Source organism: Gregarina niphandrodes, assembly GCF_000223845.1.
Source record: "Gregarina niphandrodes unplaced genomic scaffold scaffold00003, whole genome shotgun sequence".
NCBI lineage: Eukaryota > Apicomplexa > Conoidasida > Eugregarinorida > Gregarinidae > Gregarina > Gregarina niphandrodes.
The window spans coordinates 539187-552287 of NW_011646045.1; the positions used below are offsets into that span (position 1 = coordinate 539187).

Here is a 13101-nt window from a genome sequence, read left to right on the forward strand (position 1 = left end):
GCTCCGAAAAGCTCTACACAAAGTAAGATTCTCAGGCTTCCTGCCGCTGGAGGATGAGGAAGAGACTACCGACGGGGATTTGATTGAAGTTAATCATAAGAACTACAATCAAGATCGGCTCATGGGAAAGGCCGCTCTTGGAACCATACGGAACCACATTAAAAACATGTTCGAAGGATCGTCGACAGTAAAGGATGGCTCGATGGACGTTAATTCGATAGACACCCATGCGAACGCGGATGACACGACTGCGGAGGTGTCGTCGACTACACAGTTGAACATTTACGACGAGTCTGAAGACCGCCTGGAAGCGTACCTCCAGAGCGATATTGTGAACCACATCTTCGATATGATGGTCAATCGAATTTCGTTGACAGTGTTTCCGAATATAACACTGTCGGCAGCCTCCACCATGACTAACTTGGGCGACGTGCTCTGCGAGAGCGCCGCCGTGACCACCTCGGACAAAGACATCTGTACCACCTTCACGATCCTGAAACAGCAACTAATCTGCCACGCGAAGGAGCCTGTCATTCGGTGCGACCGGTTACCTCCCCATAAGATCACGCCTGTCGAGGAGGACAGCCAGCTAGACATACACGACCTCGGCGTCAACATTACCTTCGAAGAAGGACACGCCATAGACAGACGGCTATTCAGCGCCGTAGACTCTGTAAGTCCCCCGCCCTTCCATCCTTCCATGGTCGTGTTGTAGTTGTATCAGTATGCCAAGAGCGAGTACCCTTGTGGTTTGGAAATTCAGTCTGATGATATCCTGCCTGGTTGGGGACTGGAGGCGGTAGCCTACTTGGATTATGAAAACTTGAACAGGTTGAGGCCGCAGTCGGTGAAGAAGGCGCCTCTTTCTTTATTGTTTAGAAACGACGAATGCGACTTTGTTATTGTGAACCGAGGGACGATATTTCCGAATGATTGGTTGATTGACTTCGTGACACAATTGGAGCCTTTGGAATATCAGCATGCTAACGGCACACGGGAGGCGCTGGGCGAGATCGTGAAGGGGTATTCGTACCTGACAACTACGTTGGCGAGTCGTCTGGGCGAGGTGATCGAGCGGCTCACGGCGGCGGGCAAGAGTACGTCGGTCCAGAGTACGCCGGGACAGAGTACGACGGGCGAGACGGGGAATAAGCGGCCTGCAAACGCGTGTGCAGGTGGCCCTCGATCGATTACGATCACGGGCCACTCGATGGGAGGCGCTTTCGGGGCGGGCGAGACGTTGCTGTACTCGGCGAAGTGGCCGGAGACGAAGCTGGCGCTGGTGGGTTTCGGCGTGCCGACGACGTTGGACCCGACCGCAGCCCGACTGCTGGCCGAGAGGGCTACAGTGCGTTCATGGAGCAACGAGTTCGACCCCGTGACCCGCCTCACTTGTCTCACCGAGCAAGGTATGCCGCGCTGCGGCCCAGCGCCTGTCCCAATGCGCGACTACTACGCCCCTCTGCCCAATACCATCACAATTCAAAACTACGAACTGGAACAAGCAATGCCCAATCTGCGCCAGGACTCCTTCGGAACGCTCTCCCTCAACCTCTTTACCCGACAGGTAGACACCGACCACATCTATTTCCCTGCGCCCATCCAGGTGGCGCAACTTCACACATGCGCCTACGAATGCTGGATGAACCACCGCTTCGGCAAAGACTCCAACAACGCTTCCGAAATATGTAAAATGTGCTCCCTAATCTGAACCCTTATCTGAATCTTTTATTTAACACTCTGATCGGCTGCAAACGAAAACAACTCTGCAAGCGACCTGACCAGCCAGCCAGGCTCTCCGATAAAATCGCTCTCTGGCTAGGTTATTTAAACAGGCAAAAAACGTCGGGGCAGCTCGTTGTTGCTCCGACTCGGTGATCCGAACCTGCTGAGTTCGGTATGTCTCCGGGCGCTTCTCTTTCTGGCCCAGATGCCGAAGGCGCCTGCGCCGGCCATGACTACGCCACCGGCGGCTGCCACGGTGCCGATGGTGGAGCCGGTATGGTCGCTGGACTCAGCAATCTTCGAGTGAATGGCGTCTGAGTCACCCTGGGCTTCGCTTTGGCCAGCGTCGCCCTGGGCCTCGCTCTGGTACTCGCTTTGGGCCTCGCTTTGGGCGCTCGGTTCAACGGGAAGATCACTCTCCAAAATGCCCATCGGAGCTACCCGGAGCAGGTCATTACCTCCCTCGGTCGCGTTGGGGCCCAACTCCTTCGCAAAATCTTGGATGAATGCACCCAAACCACCCGCAGCCTCCGCATCCAACGGCAAAGTTTCATTCGCCATTACAGTGTCCTTGTCTTCCGTCTCGCTGTCACCAAACAAACGATCAAATATACCAGCCTCATGGTCAGTACCCGCACCCTCGTTAGTGCCTCCCGCCGCGCCGACCATCTGTGCCGCGCCATCCTGGATTGTGACACTCGCGAGTTCGCCACTCGCGACGGGAGCGCCGACTGCTGCCGCCGGATCCGCCCCGGGTACCGGATCCGCTGCAGGAGCAGCGAGGCCAGCAAAGCTGTTGCCGTTCGCAACCGGCAGCGCCAGACTTGAAGCCCCTCCAGCCACCGCTGCATCGCCATTGAGGACGTTCCCAGCGCCACCCGCAATGTCTGCAGCCACTTCTGCGCCATCCGCACTCGCCGCTCCAACGGCTGCAGCATCCACACCTGGATTCTGCACGGACCCCGTCCCAACAACCGACTGAACGTTGTCACCAGGCGCCACCGGCTCGTTGGCGCCGCCAAACAGATCTGCAATACGTATTTATTGCCCAGCACACACGTGTGCTATCCAGTTTGTCAAGTCCAAGCTGGCTTACCGGCAGTTACTGTGCCCACTAGAAAGAGTCCCAACGAGGCACGCATTAAATTGGATATCAAAAAAAGTTGGTACGGAAAAAAGACTGCCCCAAACCAAGTTTCATGCTTCCAGACAAATGTTACCCGGCGATATCCGTTCTCGGTCGTCGAAGACGCTACCTCGGCGGCTGGCGCGGCCGATACGCTGGCTGACCAAGAGGCCGGGCATAATTGGTGTTGCTGGGTCGATCTCGCTTTTAACGCTCGTTTTATATTTTGTGTTTCTGGGATCGACGGGTTCATCGGCAATTAACGGTGAGAGAATGGTTGGTGTTTTTTATCGCGTTGCTACTCAGAGAATGCCCATCAGGAGATATGGGAGAAGAACGCACGCTTCATGAAAGATGAGTCCGAGAGCTTGACCGTGAGCAGTGAGGTGACTAGGTACCTGCAGTCCGCGTCTAGTCGGTCGCTGCCGGGCTATAACCCGGACATGCCTTTGGTGGTGTTCGAGCAGGCGCCGACGCCTCGAACAGTTTTGACCGGCTTCAATGACAGCGTTATCGCAGATCTGCAATACTATTACAATAAAGACGATAAGAAGTTACCCTACGGCACGAACCCGAAACTTCACTCGAAGTACCCTGTGGGTAGCCGCCTATGGGAGAACACGTTTGCCACCTTCCCCAAAGCCAATTCGGAGCGGATGCACGGCCGGCTCGGCGTGACGCATTACGGCTCGCCAGTGTATACTCCAAAGGACATGCCTCCAGTACTTCGGTCATACCCGGGGGGTTTCGAGGCGGGTCTGAAGCTAGGTGGGTTTTACCACAACATGTCTGAGGCGCTGCCGTTGGACCGCGTGGTGCCTGACTACCGCGAGCCGGTGTGTCAGGCGCAGACGTTCGACGTGGCAGACTTGCCGGACGCGAGTATCGTGATAACGTACTTCAACGAGCCTTTTTCGACGTTGATGCGTACTGTCCACAGCGTACTCAACTCGACTCCGCCAGAGTTGGTGCGGGAGATCATTTTGGTGGACGACCACAGCGACTACATATGGGGCCAGCGGGACAAGTTTGCGGTGGTGGACTACACGACGACGCAAGCGTATCAGACGATACTTGAGGAGTACATCCGCTACCTGCCCAAGGTGAAGTTATTGCGGCTGTCCGAGCGCAAGGGTTTAGTGCACGCTCGATTGGCGGGGGCACGCGCAGCCTCGGGCAAGGTCTTGGTGGTTTTGGATTCGCATGTGGAGGTGAACAAGGGCTGGTTGGAGCCGCAGTTGGCGAGGATCAAAGAGTCGCCAAACAGCGTGGTGTTCCCGCAGATCTTGTCGATCAACCCTGAGGACTTTACGTACGACACGCACAGCGGCATCGGGTGCTCGCTAGGTTTCAAGTGGAACATGGTGGAGCAGAGCAGTCTGACCTCCACGGTAACGGACCCGGCCCCCATCCCTTCAGGCTCCATGGCGGGTGGACTGTTTGCTGTGGATCTCGAGTACTTTTGGCACATCGGCGGTTACGATGACGGTTTCCGCATGTGGGGCAGTGAGAATGTCGAGATGGGCTTCCGTACTTGGATGTGTGGTGGCCGACTCGAGTGTTTACCCTGTAGCAAGACCTACCATATCTACCGCAAGAAGGGCGGCGGCTACAGCTCGCCTGCCGAGGATATTGTGCGCAACAAACTCCGGACTGCGCGTCTCTGGTGCGATGATTACTACTCCCTCGCACGCACCTTCATCGCTCCCAAAGCCGGAGTCGAACCCGGCAACCTCGACCGCATGCTTGAGCTCAAACAACGCCTCCAGTGCAAACCCTTCCAGTGGTATCTCGACAACGTGCCCTTCTCTACCAACAGCAAATTCCTGAAACTCCGACCGGAGTAAGCGACCTGTGCATACTCTATGTGTGCAAAGTTTATGTGTATGTATACGAGATGTATCTTTCTGCAGGGACGTGAAAAAACTAGGAGAAATCAAGCCCGTCCGTGCGCCGACGTGGTGCGTAGACACAATGCAGCGCACGGAAATCGGCCAAAGTGCAGGCATCTTCCCCTGCCACGGTGACGGGGGTACGCAGGCCTGGCTCTACATCCGGAATGACGAGTGGAGCCACGTGGTTGCGAGCAGCAACGAAAAGTTCTGCCTCGGCAGGCACGCAGCCTACAAATTCTGCGACAGCAAAGACGAAGATCAGCGCTGGCTGGCCACGCAAGAGTCGGCCGCCACGCGCATTCAGCACGTGAGCACAGGCCAGTGCTTGGCCTTCAAAAATGTAAGTTCCGCCCCGGCACTGCTCCGAGTTTTGATGCGTGCTCTCTTTGAGTCTTATCCGATATTTCTTCTCGTAGAAACAATTGACTAGTGCGGACTGCGCATCTGAAGAAGCCAACTGGCTTTGGCAGTCGTACGAGAAGCCACCGTACGTGCCTCTCACCTTCTCCAATGAGCGCAAGGAGAAGCTCGAGCGATACGGACATCCTCACTTGGTCCAGGCTTGATTCTTGAGTGAGCAACTCTTCTTAAGGAGCTGGTCGGTGTGCCGCGTGAGCTCGCCAAACTCCTTGCGGATCAGGTTCGCGAGGTACTGACTGAGCACGGCGCGGTCGGCGGGGGTCAGTTGGTCCCAGGCGGCTTTGTCCTCGAACAAGGTCACCAGTTCACACTCGTCGAAGATCGTGGTGATTAGCAAGTCCGGCCCGAGTGAGAACATGGCCACGCCGCCCGTCAGCTCGCCCTTCGCGGGCGGCCAGAACTGGAAGGAGCGCACTTTGATCTTGTCCAGATATATTGTCGATGAGGGGCCGCGCACGTTGGTGACCAGCAGTTGCACTTTGTTCACCATGGCTGTTACAAAAAACTACAAGAAAGTCGTGCATGATGAACAGGAGAGACAGACAGAGACTGCGGCTGAGGGACCCCAACTGAGGGGCCGAAAGTAGGGGAAGACTTACGCTAATGATGGGACCAGGGAGTATTTGGGCTCCGGCTCTCGAAAGGAAGTAGAAGAGCCAGGAGACATGTTTGGTCTTGATATGGTCCAGTTCCCGCTTGACGTCCCAGAGGTGCATGAGTGGCGAGATTTCTTCCAGCGTCATGTTCTGTGACCAGCTGGTGAGAGTTTTCCTTTCTGAGGTGAGTGGTGAGTGGTGCGGAGTGGATGGGCGTGAGAGGCGGGGGTGGGTGTGTGGTTTACCGCTTTCGTAGGGAAGAGGCATTCTGCACATGACGGTGGCGGTTGCGTTATTAAGTTGTTTGGGAGGTGCGAGTCTGGTGCTCATGGGCATCATGATTTGAACGTGTTTGTCGAATTGGCAGGAATAGCTGGAGTGCGAGGGGAGTACGTCCGCCTGGTCTGCGACGAGGGCTTGCTGTTGGGTGGGAGCCTTTGAGCGGAGTCCGTCTTCGGTAGCGCGAAAGGAGGGTGAGCCGAGGTCTGGGAAGTGTACGGGGCTTTCGCCGGCGACGACATGGCGTGTGCTGTTCCAAGGTGTCTTGTCTTGGTGGAGGGTGTGTGCATGATTTCGAGCGCGGACTTTGCGGAGGAGGTCACGAGTGGCTTCGCCGGAGCGGAGACGTTTGACCGCGCGGGCGACGCAGCAGAGCATGACGTCGTTGACGGTGGGGCGGAAGGAGGCGTGTATGGCGAGTTGTATTTTTTGGCGCAGTGCATGGACGGCCTGGAGGGGGATGAGCACGGGCGGAGACAGGTGTTTGATTCCGGTGGGTCGATTGCGTGTGCACAGCGAGTCGGGTCTAGGTTGGAAAGTGCTCGGCGGCTTTGGACACCATAGCGCCCAGAAGACAATGACGCGGAGCCCGAAGAAGAGCATGCGTACCCACTGCCACGCCACAAAGGCACAGGCCAACACGCGTTGTCGCCAAGTGTACTCAAACCCGTTTACCAACTGGTCCACCTCCGCCGACCGGTCAAAGAAGTGCATCAACAGACTTGCCATTATCGCCGTACCGTCACCCATGCCGTGGTGGCACTGGCACACCACACACGTGTCTGGTGTGTCTTCCGAGGCAGATCCACTCGGCTCCTCAGACCCCGAGACGGCTGCTGCGCTCTTGTGGATTTTGAGGAGGACAATGCGCCAGGGCGGAGCCTCGCTCGGCAGGGGTGAAGAGGCTAGTTGGGAGACGGCCTCGTGGATCGTCGTCTCGGCTGCGTCGATGTCGACCTGATAGACGTGCTTCCGGATGTCGAAGCAACCAGCCGGGATCGCGGGGGAGTCAAAAGCAGGCGTCCTGCCCAGCAGGGTCGCAGGCGGGGTCGTAACAGACGAGAGATCGGGCGAGAGATCGGGCGAGAGATCGGGCAAGAGATCGGGCGAATGCACAGACGGCAGAGGCAGCCGGAGCGTGGTGATGGGTTCCTCGATGTCGGAACCAACGTCAAGGTCGCTTTCACGCACCAATGGCCGCGACAGTGCGCGTTTCTCCGCACGCGTGTGCGCGCTCGCCGCACGCGTGTCTAAGGTGGTGTCCCGGAAGAGGGTGTCGGCGGCTGGGCCGATGGTCTGGTTGGTCTGGGTGTCCGTATTGTTTCTTGTCAATTTGGCTATTTTCTGGATGGTGACGGTATCCGTTTTGCGTCCACGTCGGTGGATGTGGTCGCCCCAATAGCATCTGTGAGGGAGGATGAGTGGTTGCCAGGCGAGTCTGCCGAACGCGTGTGTGAGTATGCTGTGAAGTTTGGAGTCGCTGAGGACGAAGCGTTGGGCGACAAGGCGGCGTAAGCGTGTGAGTGAGAGGGGTTGATCGAGAACGGCGAGGCCGACGATTTGGCAGCGGTTCTCGGGTGTGTCTAGTGTCCAGTAGCTGTCTGCGCTAGCAACTGGGAAGATTGGTGCTCGGATGGCGAGGAAGCGGCGGAAGACGGACTCGATGGAGCAGAAAGATTGGGCAGGCCGGTGAGGTATTTTGGTCTTGCGATGTGGACAGCGATCTGTGCCGAGGAGGGCGTAGGAGATAACCAGCTTGTACTCGGGGACAGGGAAGAGTACACAGAGCATGGGCACGAGTAGCGTGACCGCGAGGTCAACGAGCGTGTGTTCGCTGTGCCATTCCCGACAAGTCAAGATCGTGCTCAAAAAGGTCCGGTCCGCACCCCCCGCATCGCGGCGCCAGATCAGACGCACGAAGTCGCGATAACTAGACGTCAGCGAACACAACCAAAAGACTCCCAGCTGCGCGAGGTTGAACAGAAAAAGGAAGGATGCCACGTACAAAATTCGCAATGAAACACTCGCCAGGACCAAGTGTAACAGCCAGTACAGCACGCAACTCGCCAACGGGAAACATATGGTAGACCAACATAACATACGTCCCGCCAGGCACAGCGCCGGCTCCATCCACCTGCGCACCAGCAGTAACAGCCGCGGCTCCTCACACGGTCTGCAACGTGCCATGGTTTTCCGGTCGAGTGCGTCCGCGTGGAATTGGACTGACTATGTCGAGTGTGCTCTGAGCGTGATAGGTAGGGTTGAGCGTGATAGGTAGGGTTGAGCGTGATAGGTAGGGTTGAGCGTGATAGGTAGGGTTGAGCGTGATAGGTAGGGTTGAGCGTGATAGGTAGGGTTGAGCGTGATAGGTAGGGTTGAGCGTGATAGGTAGGGTTGAGCGTGATAGGTAGGGTCGATCGTGGTAAAGTATAAAAATGCTTTGAAAAATCAGTCAGTCAGTCAGTCACTGTTTGGTGCTCAACCGGGCTATGTTCTCTTTTTCGAGATCTTTGAAGTACCTGAGAGTCTTGACCTTAAGTTCGGCGCTGGCGGGGTCGTCGATGAGCATGACGGCTTTGGGGTGAAGTTGGATGCAGGTGATTGTCCAGAGGTGGTTGACGTTGCCTTCTACGCCCTGCATGACGGCGAGGTCCTTGGCATGTCCAACGGCGAGGATGAGTAGTTCGCGTGCATCCAGGAGCGTGCCTACGCCTATGGTGAGAGCCTTAGGGGGCACGGCGGTGGGGTCATTTCCGAAGAATCGTGCGTTCGCGATGCGTGTATCCTGAGCCAGGGTCTTGATGCGAGTGCGCGATGTAAGGGAGCTGTACGGCTCGTTGAACGCGATATGGCCGTCATTGCCAACGCCGCCCATGAAAAGCTCCACGCCGCCGTAGCTCTTGATCTTCTCTTCGTACCGCGCACATTCCTCTTCCAGGTCCTCGGCATTCCCGTTCAGAATGTTCACATTCTCCGCAGGGATGTCAACGTGGTTGAATAGATTCTCGTGCATAAAACTCCAGTAAGACTGTGGATGGTCCCGCGGTAAACCGATGTACTCATCCATGTTGAACGTTACCACGTGCTTGAAAGATACCTTACCGGCCTTGTTCAATCTAACCAGCTCCGCATAAGTCTTCTCCGGGGTCGACCCAGTCGGCAAACCAAGCACAAAAGGCTTCTCCGCAGTAGGCTTGAAATTATTGATTCTGCTCACAATGTAATTGGCAGACACAGTAGCCACATCCTCAGCGGTCTCAAGAGGAAGAAGTCTCATTATTTAAAAAAAAAACTAAACTTTGACCCACCAAAGAACCTTCATGTCCCATCGTCTGCACGTCCCACCACAATTCATGTTCGTGTTCTCTTCAGGTCGGTTGAGACCCTCAGGTCACAGCCTCAGCTCGTGTTGCAAGCTCGTGTGTGGTTGCTGCAAAGTCGTAAAAAGGGTTAGTGTTTCTCGTCATATAATTTGCAGAATGTGTCCACTCCGGCCCGGAGTGTGTCCTTGAAGTGGTTCAGCATAGTGGGTAGACGGTCCACGTACTGTAGGGGCGGAGTGGTCTGCCATTTGAGTTGCTTGAAGTTCAAGAATCCGTCAAGATTTTCAGAACTCATGGAGTCAATAGTCCAGACCGCATGGCCGATCGTTTTTTCCCCGTCGAGCATGTCAAATTCGAGCTTGAGGTTGAAGTCGAAGAAGTGCCTCACCCGTCCTCGGACGACCATGATTTGGGCGTCTCCGGCCATGTCCTTGGCGTTTATATTCTCAATCGCCAAGCCTGAAGCGGTACAATTAGAGTTCTCTAGCTGGTTAGTGAGCATGGAGATGCACCACTTAGTCGTATCCTTCTCCTCGTATGTCGCTCCGGACGCGTTCCAATCTGACACTCCCTTCTTGCTAGGTGACGGCTGCTGTTCTTCTACCATTTTCTGGGGCACATGAACAGTATCTTTTAACTTCCTTTCTTCCTCTGTTAGCTGTTTGCGGAAATAACAGTAGCCTCGCTTCTTCGTTTCTTCAATGATCTTCAGGTCCTCCTCATCTAGCACCAGCTCGTCTGCAACCTTGGCGGACTGCGACTTAGGGGGTGCAGCAGCTTTCTTGGTTGGCGACTCTTTGCTCTTGTTTGGCGACTCTTTGGTTTTGGCTGGCGACTCTTTGCCCTTGTTTGGAGAGCCTTCGGAAGAAGCTGTAGCTTCTTGGTCCTTTTTCGCTTCTTGTCTCCGGCGTTCGCGCCACTGTTCGAAAGTAATGTCTTTGCTGAGTATATCCTGGGCGTAGTCGTCGCGTTCCTTCTTCTCTTTCGCGAGACGTTCGGCCTCTCGGTCTGCATACAAGTTGTCTTTCCCGCCAAACAACTTGCCGCCAAACCGCTGTTTCTCCAACTTCGCCGCCTTCGCCCGTTCTTCCTTGCACTCCTGGAGCCGGCGCTTGGCCTCTGTGTTCGTCGCATCAGCCTGCACAACTTGGTTCAGGTCCGTTTCTGCTTCGTCAAAGTTACCCACCCCCAGGTGGCACACACCCCTACGGTACCGAACCTTCTGGTGCAAGGCCGGGTTCCGCACAGAGTTAGTCAACACCTTGTTTGCACTGTGGATTCCGACATACCACTGTCCATTCTTCATTGCCGCCAAGCATAGGTTGCCATTCAGCGAGTCTTGGCATTCATTGAACGCCGCGCTGTGCTTGTCCACACAACCATCCAACGCCTTTAGACCTTCCTCGTAACGCGCAATCGCTTCCACATATTTTCCAGCTTTCAACTACACACACCAACCATACACAACGTTACGACCCAAGAGTAAAGTGTGTGCCTGTGTGTCCACACTCGGCGCCATAGCGAATGCTACCAACCGGCCCTTCACCCCAGAGTCATTTTACCTCATCGTTGCCCTGCTGCTTATAAACACCAGCATGTTCTATCTTAGTGCTATCTTCAACGAACGAGTCTTCGCTGCCCGCCATTCTGTTGCTCAAAAAATGCGACTGTGGATTTGCGGCTTAAAAATTGCAGCCGCCCTCAAACATGAGTTCCTCTCGGAAACCGCTCTGGCTGAATCCGCGAAGGAGTCGAAAGCTGTACGCAGCCGCTTGCACCACCTGGGGGAACTCATTCGGGATACAGATTCACGGGGGGACTTATTCTGCGTTGGGCAGAGTCATTGTCACGCGCCGTGTACTCTGGTCATGGTGCTGTTGTAGGGTCAAGAGGCGATTGAGCAGGTGTCGAGTACTTTGACAAGCTTTTCGGATCGCGTGTCGTCCCAAGGAACGAGTCTGGACCCGGATGTGGTATTCGAGAGTTACTGTGTTCATGACTATTCGGCACCCTGTCCTGACGGTTGGGCGGTGGGGGACAAGTCTGAATATTGCATAGCGGGCTTGTCTTATACAGGTTCGAAGGAGCCATATTTTCCTCTTCCGGTTGACACCAAAGCGAAGCAGAATGTGGAGAACGACTACGGTATTCATTGGCCCTGTGCAGTGAGCGGTTGTGTACAAGACTATACGGTCCCGTGTCCGGAAGGCTGGAGTGTTAGCTCCGATGGGATTTGCAGCGAGCAGTCAGGACCGCAGACCTTTGCTGGGTTTGCCGCCACCGAGTCTGACCGGAGGAGTTTCTCGCTGACCAACGGCGTGACCTGGCCGTGCATGACCGACTGTATTAAGGACTATCATACTTTCCTTTGCCCCATTGGCTGGGAAGAGGTTTTGTTCGATAACGTGGTTCAGTGTGAAGCACCCACCTGGTACCAGGGCCCCTGTCCCGGAATCCAGGCCGTGGGGGGACTCACAGTCGACTTGCTGCGAGAGCTCGAAACCAGGTGCAAAGTCAGCTACCCTTGTCAAGCGTGTAAACTTAGCGACAAGCTTTTCGACCAATTCCAGTGCCCTGTTGGCTGGCAAGTCGATGACTCCGACCACCTCTGCCACCGGACAAGACACCAGGAGCAGGCCAGTTTAAAGAGACACGACACGTGTGCGGAAGTACTTGGTGTGACTGCAACGTCCAGTAAGGAGGAGAAGCTACATTTCGAGATCTGGTGTGGCGCTCGCTGGCCTTGTGCGTCGGATGCGGCCGTTCTGCCGGACTGTGCTCAGGACTTCACCTACCCTTGTCCACTCGGCTGGGTCTCAACGGGGTGGGCCGGCGTGGGCACCGCCTCAACCGGTATGGGCACGACCTCAACCGGTATGGGCACGACCTCAGTCGGAGTGACTGAAAACGGCGTCAGTCGCAGCATTTGCAAGGCTCCGGATAGCTACGTTGGCCGTTGTCCGGCGACCATGACGATGGTCGACACTGTGTCGTTTAAACAAGCAGCTTCTCAACACTGCGGCTTCGTCTTCCCTTGTCTCTCGGACTCCGCCCCGGAGCTTTGGACCGAGGCTGCGAAACAGGTTGTCGAAGAGGCTCCCAGTGACAAACCCTACGCGGAGTCGGCTGCGAACGGACCGATAAATATGAAAGGCCAAGTCGTCACTCTTCCCTCCTGGAGAACCCAAAGCGATCAGTACTGATCCAGACTTAGCAGAACTAGCTGGACTGGTGGAACCAACCGCTTGCCAGTGGAGCGTCACTTCGGGCTATCAACGCAACCCGCCACATGGAAAACACGCGTCCCACGGTTTGGCCGGGGGTGTCCCACGGTTTGGCCGGGGGTGTCCCACGGTTTGGCCGAAAGTGTCCCAGGGGTCTTTTTAGCTAGGTAGATAGACAGTGTATGCCCTTCGTCGGTAAGCCCTTCGTGCTTCTACTCAATAGTTTGTACCACAATTGAATGCTTTGCCGCTCGATTCCGAGCCCGTTTTGCGCGAGCCCGTACATACTGTCTCGGTCTAATTTGTTATAGCGCGCGTCCAGAGGTCCATATTACCCTTAGTTAGTTAGTTATTCTTTTACGCCTTTACTGGTTTTCGGTTGCTACTCTAGCTCTTCTCCCAGAAAGTAGCTCTTCTCCTACGCCCCCTCAGAACACCAAAAAAACCTTGCTATCTCTTACGTCGCTAGGGGGGGGGGGATGGCGTCGACTTTCACCTCCTAACACATTACGG

General features: G+C 55.7%; 7 protein-coding genes across 7 annotated transcripts; 3 read left to right on the forward strand and 4 right to left on the reverse strand.

Moving 5' to 3' along the window:
* Positions 1 to 166: 166 nt before the first annotated feature.
* GNI_026350 (lipase) lies at positions 167 to 1711 on the forward strand (the record flags this gene model as incomplete). Its single annotated transcript, XM_011136129.1, has 2 exons — positions 167 to 673; positions 716 to 1711. 2 exons carry the CDS (start codon positions 167 to 169, stop codon positions 1709 to 1711), a joined length of 1503 nt encoding a protein of 500 aa, XP_011134431.1.
* Positions 1712 to 1827: 116 nt separating this feature from the next.
* Positions 1828 to 2867, reverse strand: GNI_026360 (putative transmembrane protein; the record flags this gene model as incomplete). Its single annotated transcript, XM_011136130.1, has 2 exons — positions 1828 to 2753; positions 2822 to 2867. 2 exons carry the CDS (start codon positions 2865 to 2867, stop codon positions 1828 to 1830), a joined length of 972 nt encoding a protein of 323 aa, XP_011134432.1.
* Positions 2868 to 3294: 427 nt separating this feature from the next.
* On the forward strand, positions 3295 to 5176 carry GNI_026370 (glycosyltransferase-like family 2 protein; the record flags this gene model as incomplete). The annotated part of the gene is made up of 2 exons (XM_011136131.1): positions 3295 to 4694; positions 4765 to 5176. 2 exons carry the CDS (start codon positions 3295 to 3297, stop codon positions 5174 to 5176), a joined length of 1812 nt encoding a protein of 603 aa, XP_011134433.1.
* A 117-nt stretch (positions 5177 to 5293) lies between these two features.
* GNI_026380 (putative transmembrane protein) lies at positions 5294 to 8228 on the reverse strand (the record flags this gene model as incomplete). The annotated part of the gene is made up of 2 exons (XM_011136132.1): positions 5294 to 5671; positions 5766 to 8228. The coding sequence occupies 2 exons, from the start codon at positions 8226 to 8228 to the stop codon at positions 5294 to 5296; spliced, it is 2841 nt and encodes a 946-aa protein (XP_011134434.1).
* A 277-nt stretch (positions 8229 to 8505) lies between these two features.
* Positions 8506 to 9318, reverse strand: GNI_026390 (glucosamine-6-phosphate deaminase; the record flags this gene model as incomplete). Its single annotated transcript, XM_011136133.1, has 1 exon — positions 8506 to 9318. The coding sequence occupies one exon, from the start codon at positions 9316 to 9318 to the stop codon at positions 8506 to 8508; it is 813 nt and encodes a 270-aa protein (XP_011134435.1).
* Positions 9319 to 9491: 173 nt separating this feature from the next.
* On the reverse strand, positions 9492 to 11010 carry GNI_026400 (activator of Hsp90 ATPase, amine-terminal protein; the record flags this gene model as incomplete). Its single annotated transcript, XM_011136134.1, has 2 exons — positions 9492 to 10808; positions 10927 to 11010. The coding sequence occupies 2 exons, from the start codon at positions 11008 to 11010 to the stop codon at positions 9492 to 9494; spliced, it is 1401 nt and encodes a 466-aa protein (XP_011134436.1).
* Positions 11011 to 11025: 15 nt separating this feature from the next.
* GNI_026410 (CPW-WPC family protein) lies at positions 11026 to 12567 on the forward strand (the record flags this gene model as incomplete). The annotated part of the gene is made up of 2 exons (XM_011136135.1): positions 11026 to 11124; positions 11248 to 12567. The coding sequence occupies 2 exons, from the start codon at positions 11026 to 11028 to the stop codon at positions 12565 to 12567; spliced, it is 1419 nt and encodes a 472-aa protein (XP_011134437.1).
* Positions 12568 to 13101: the final 534 nt, after the last annotated feature.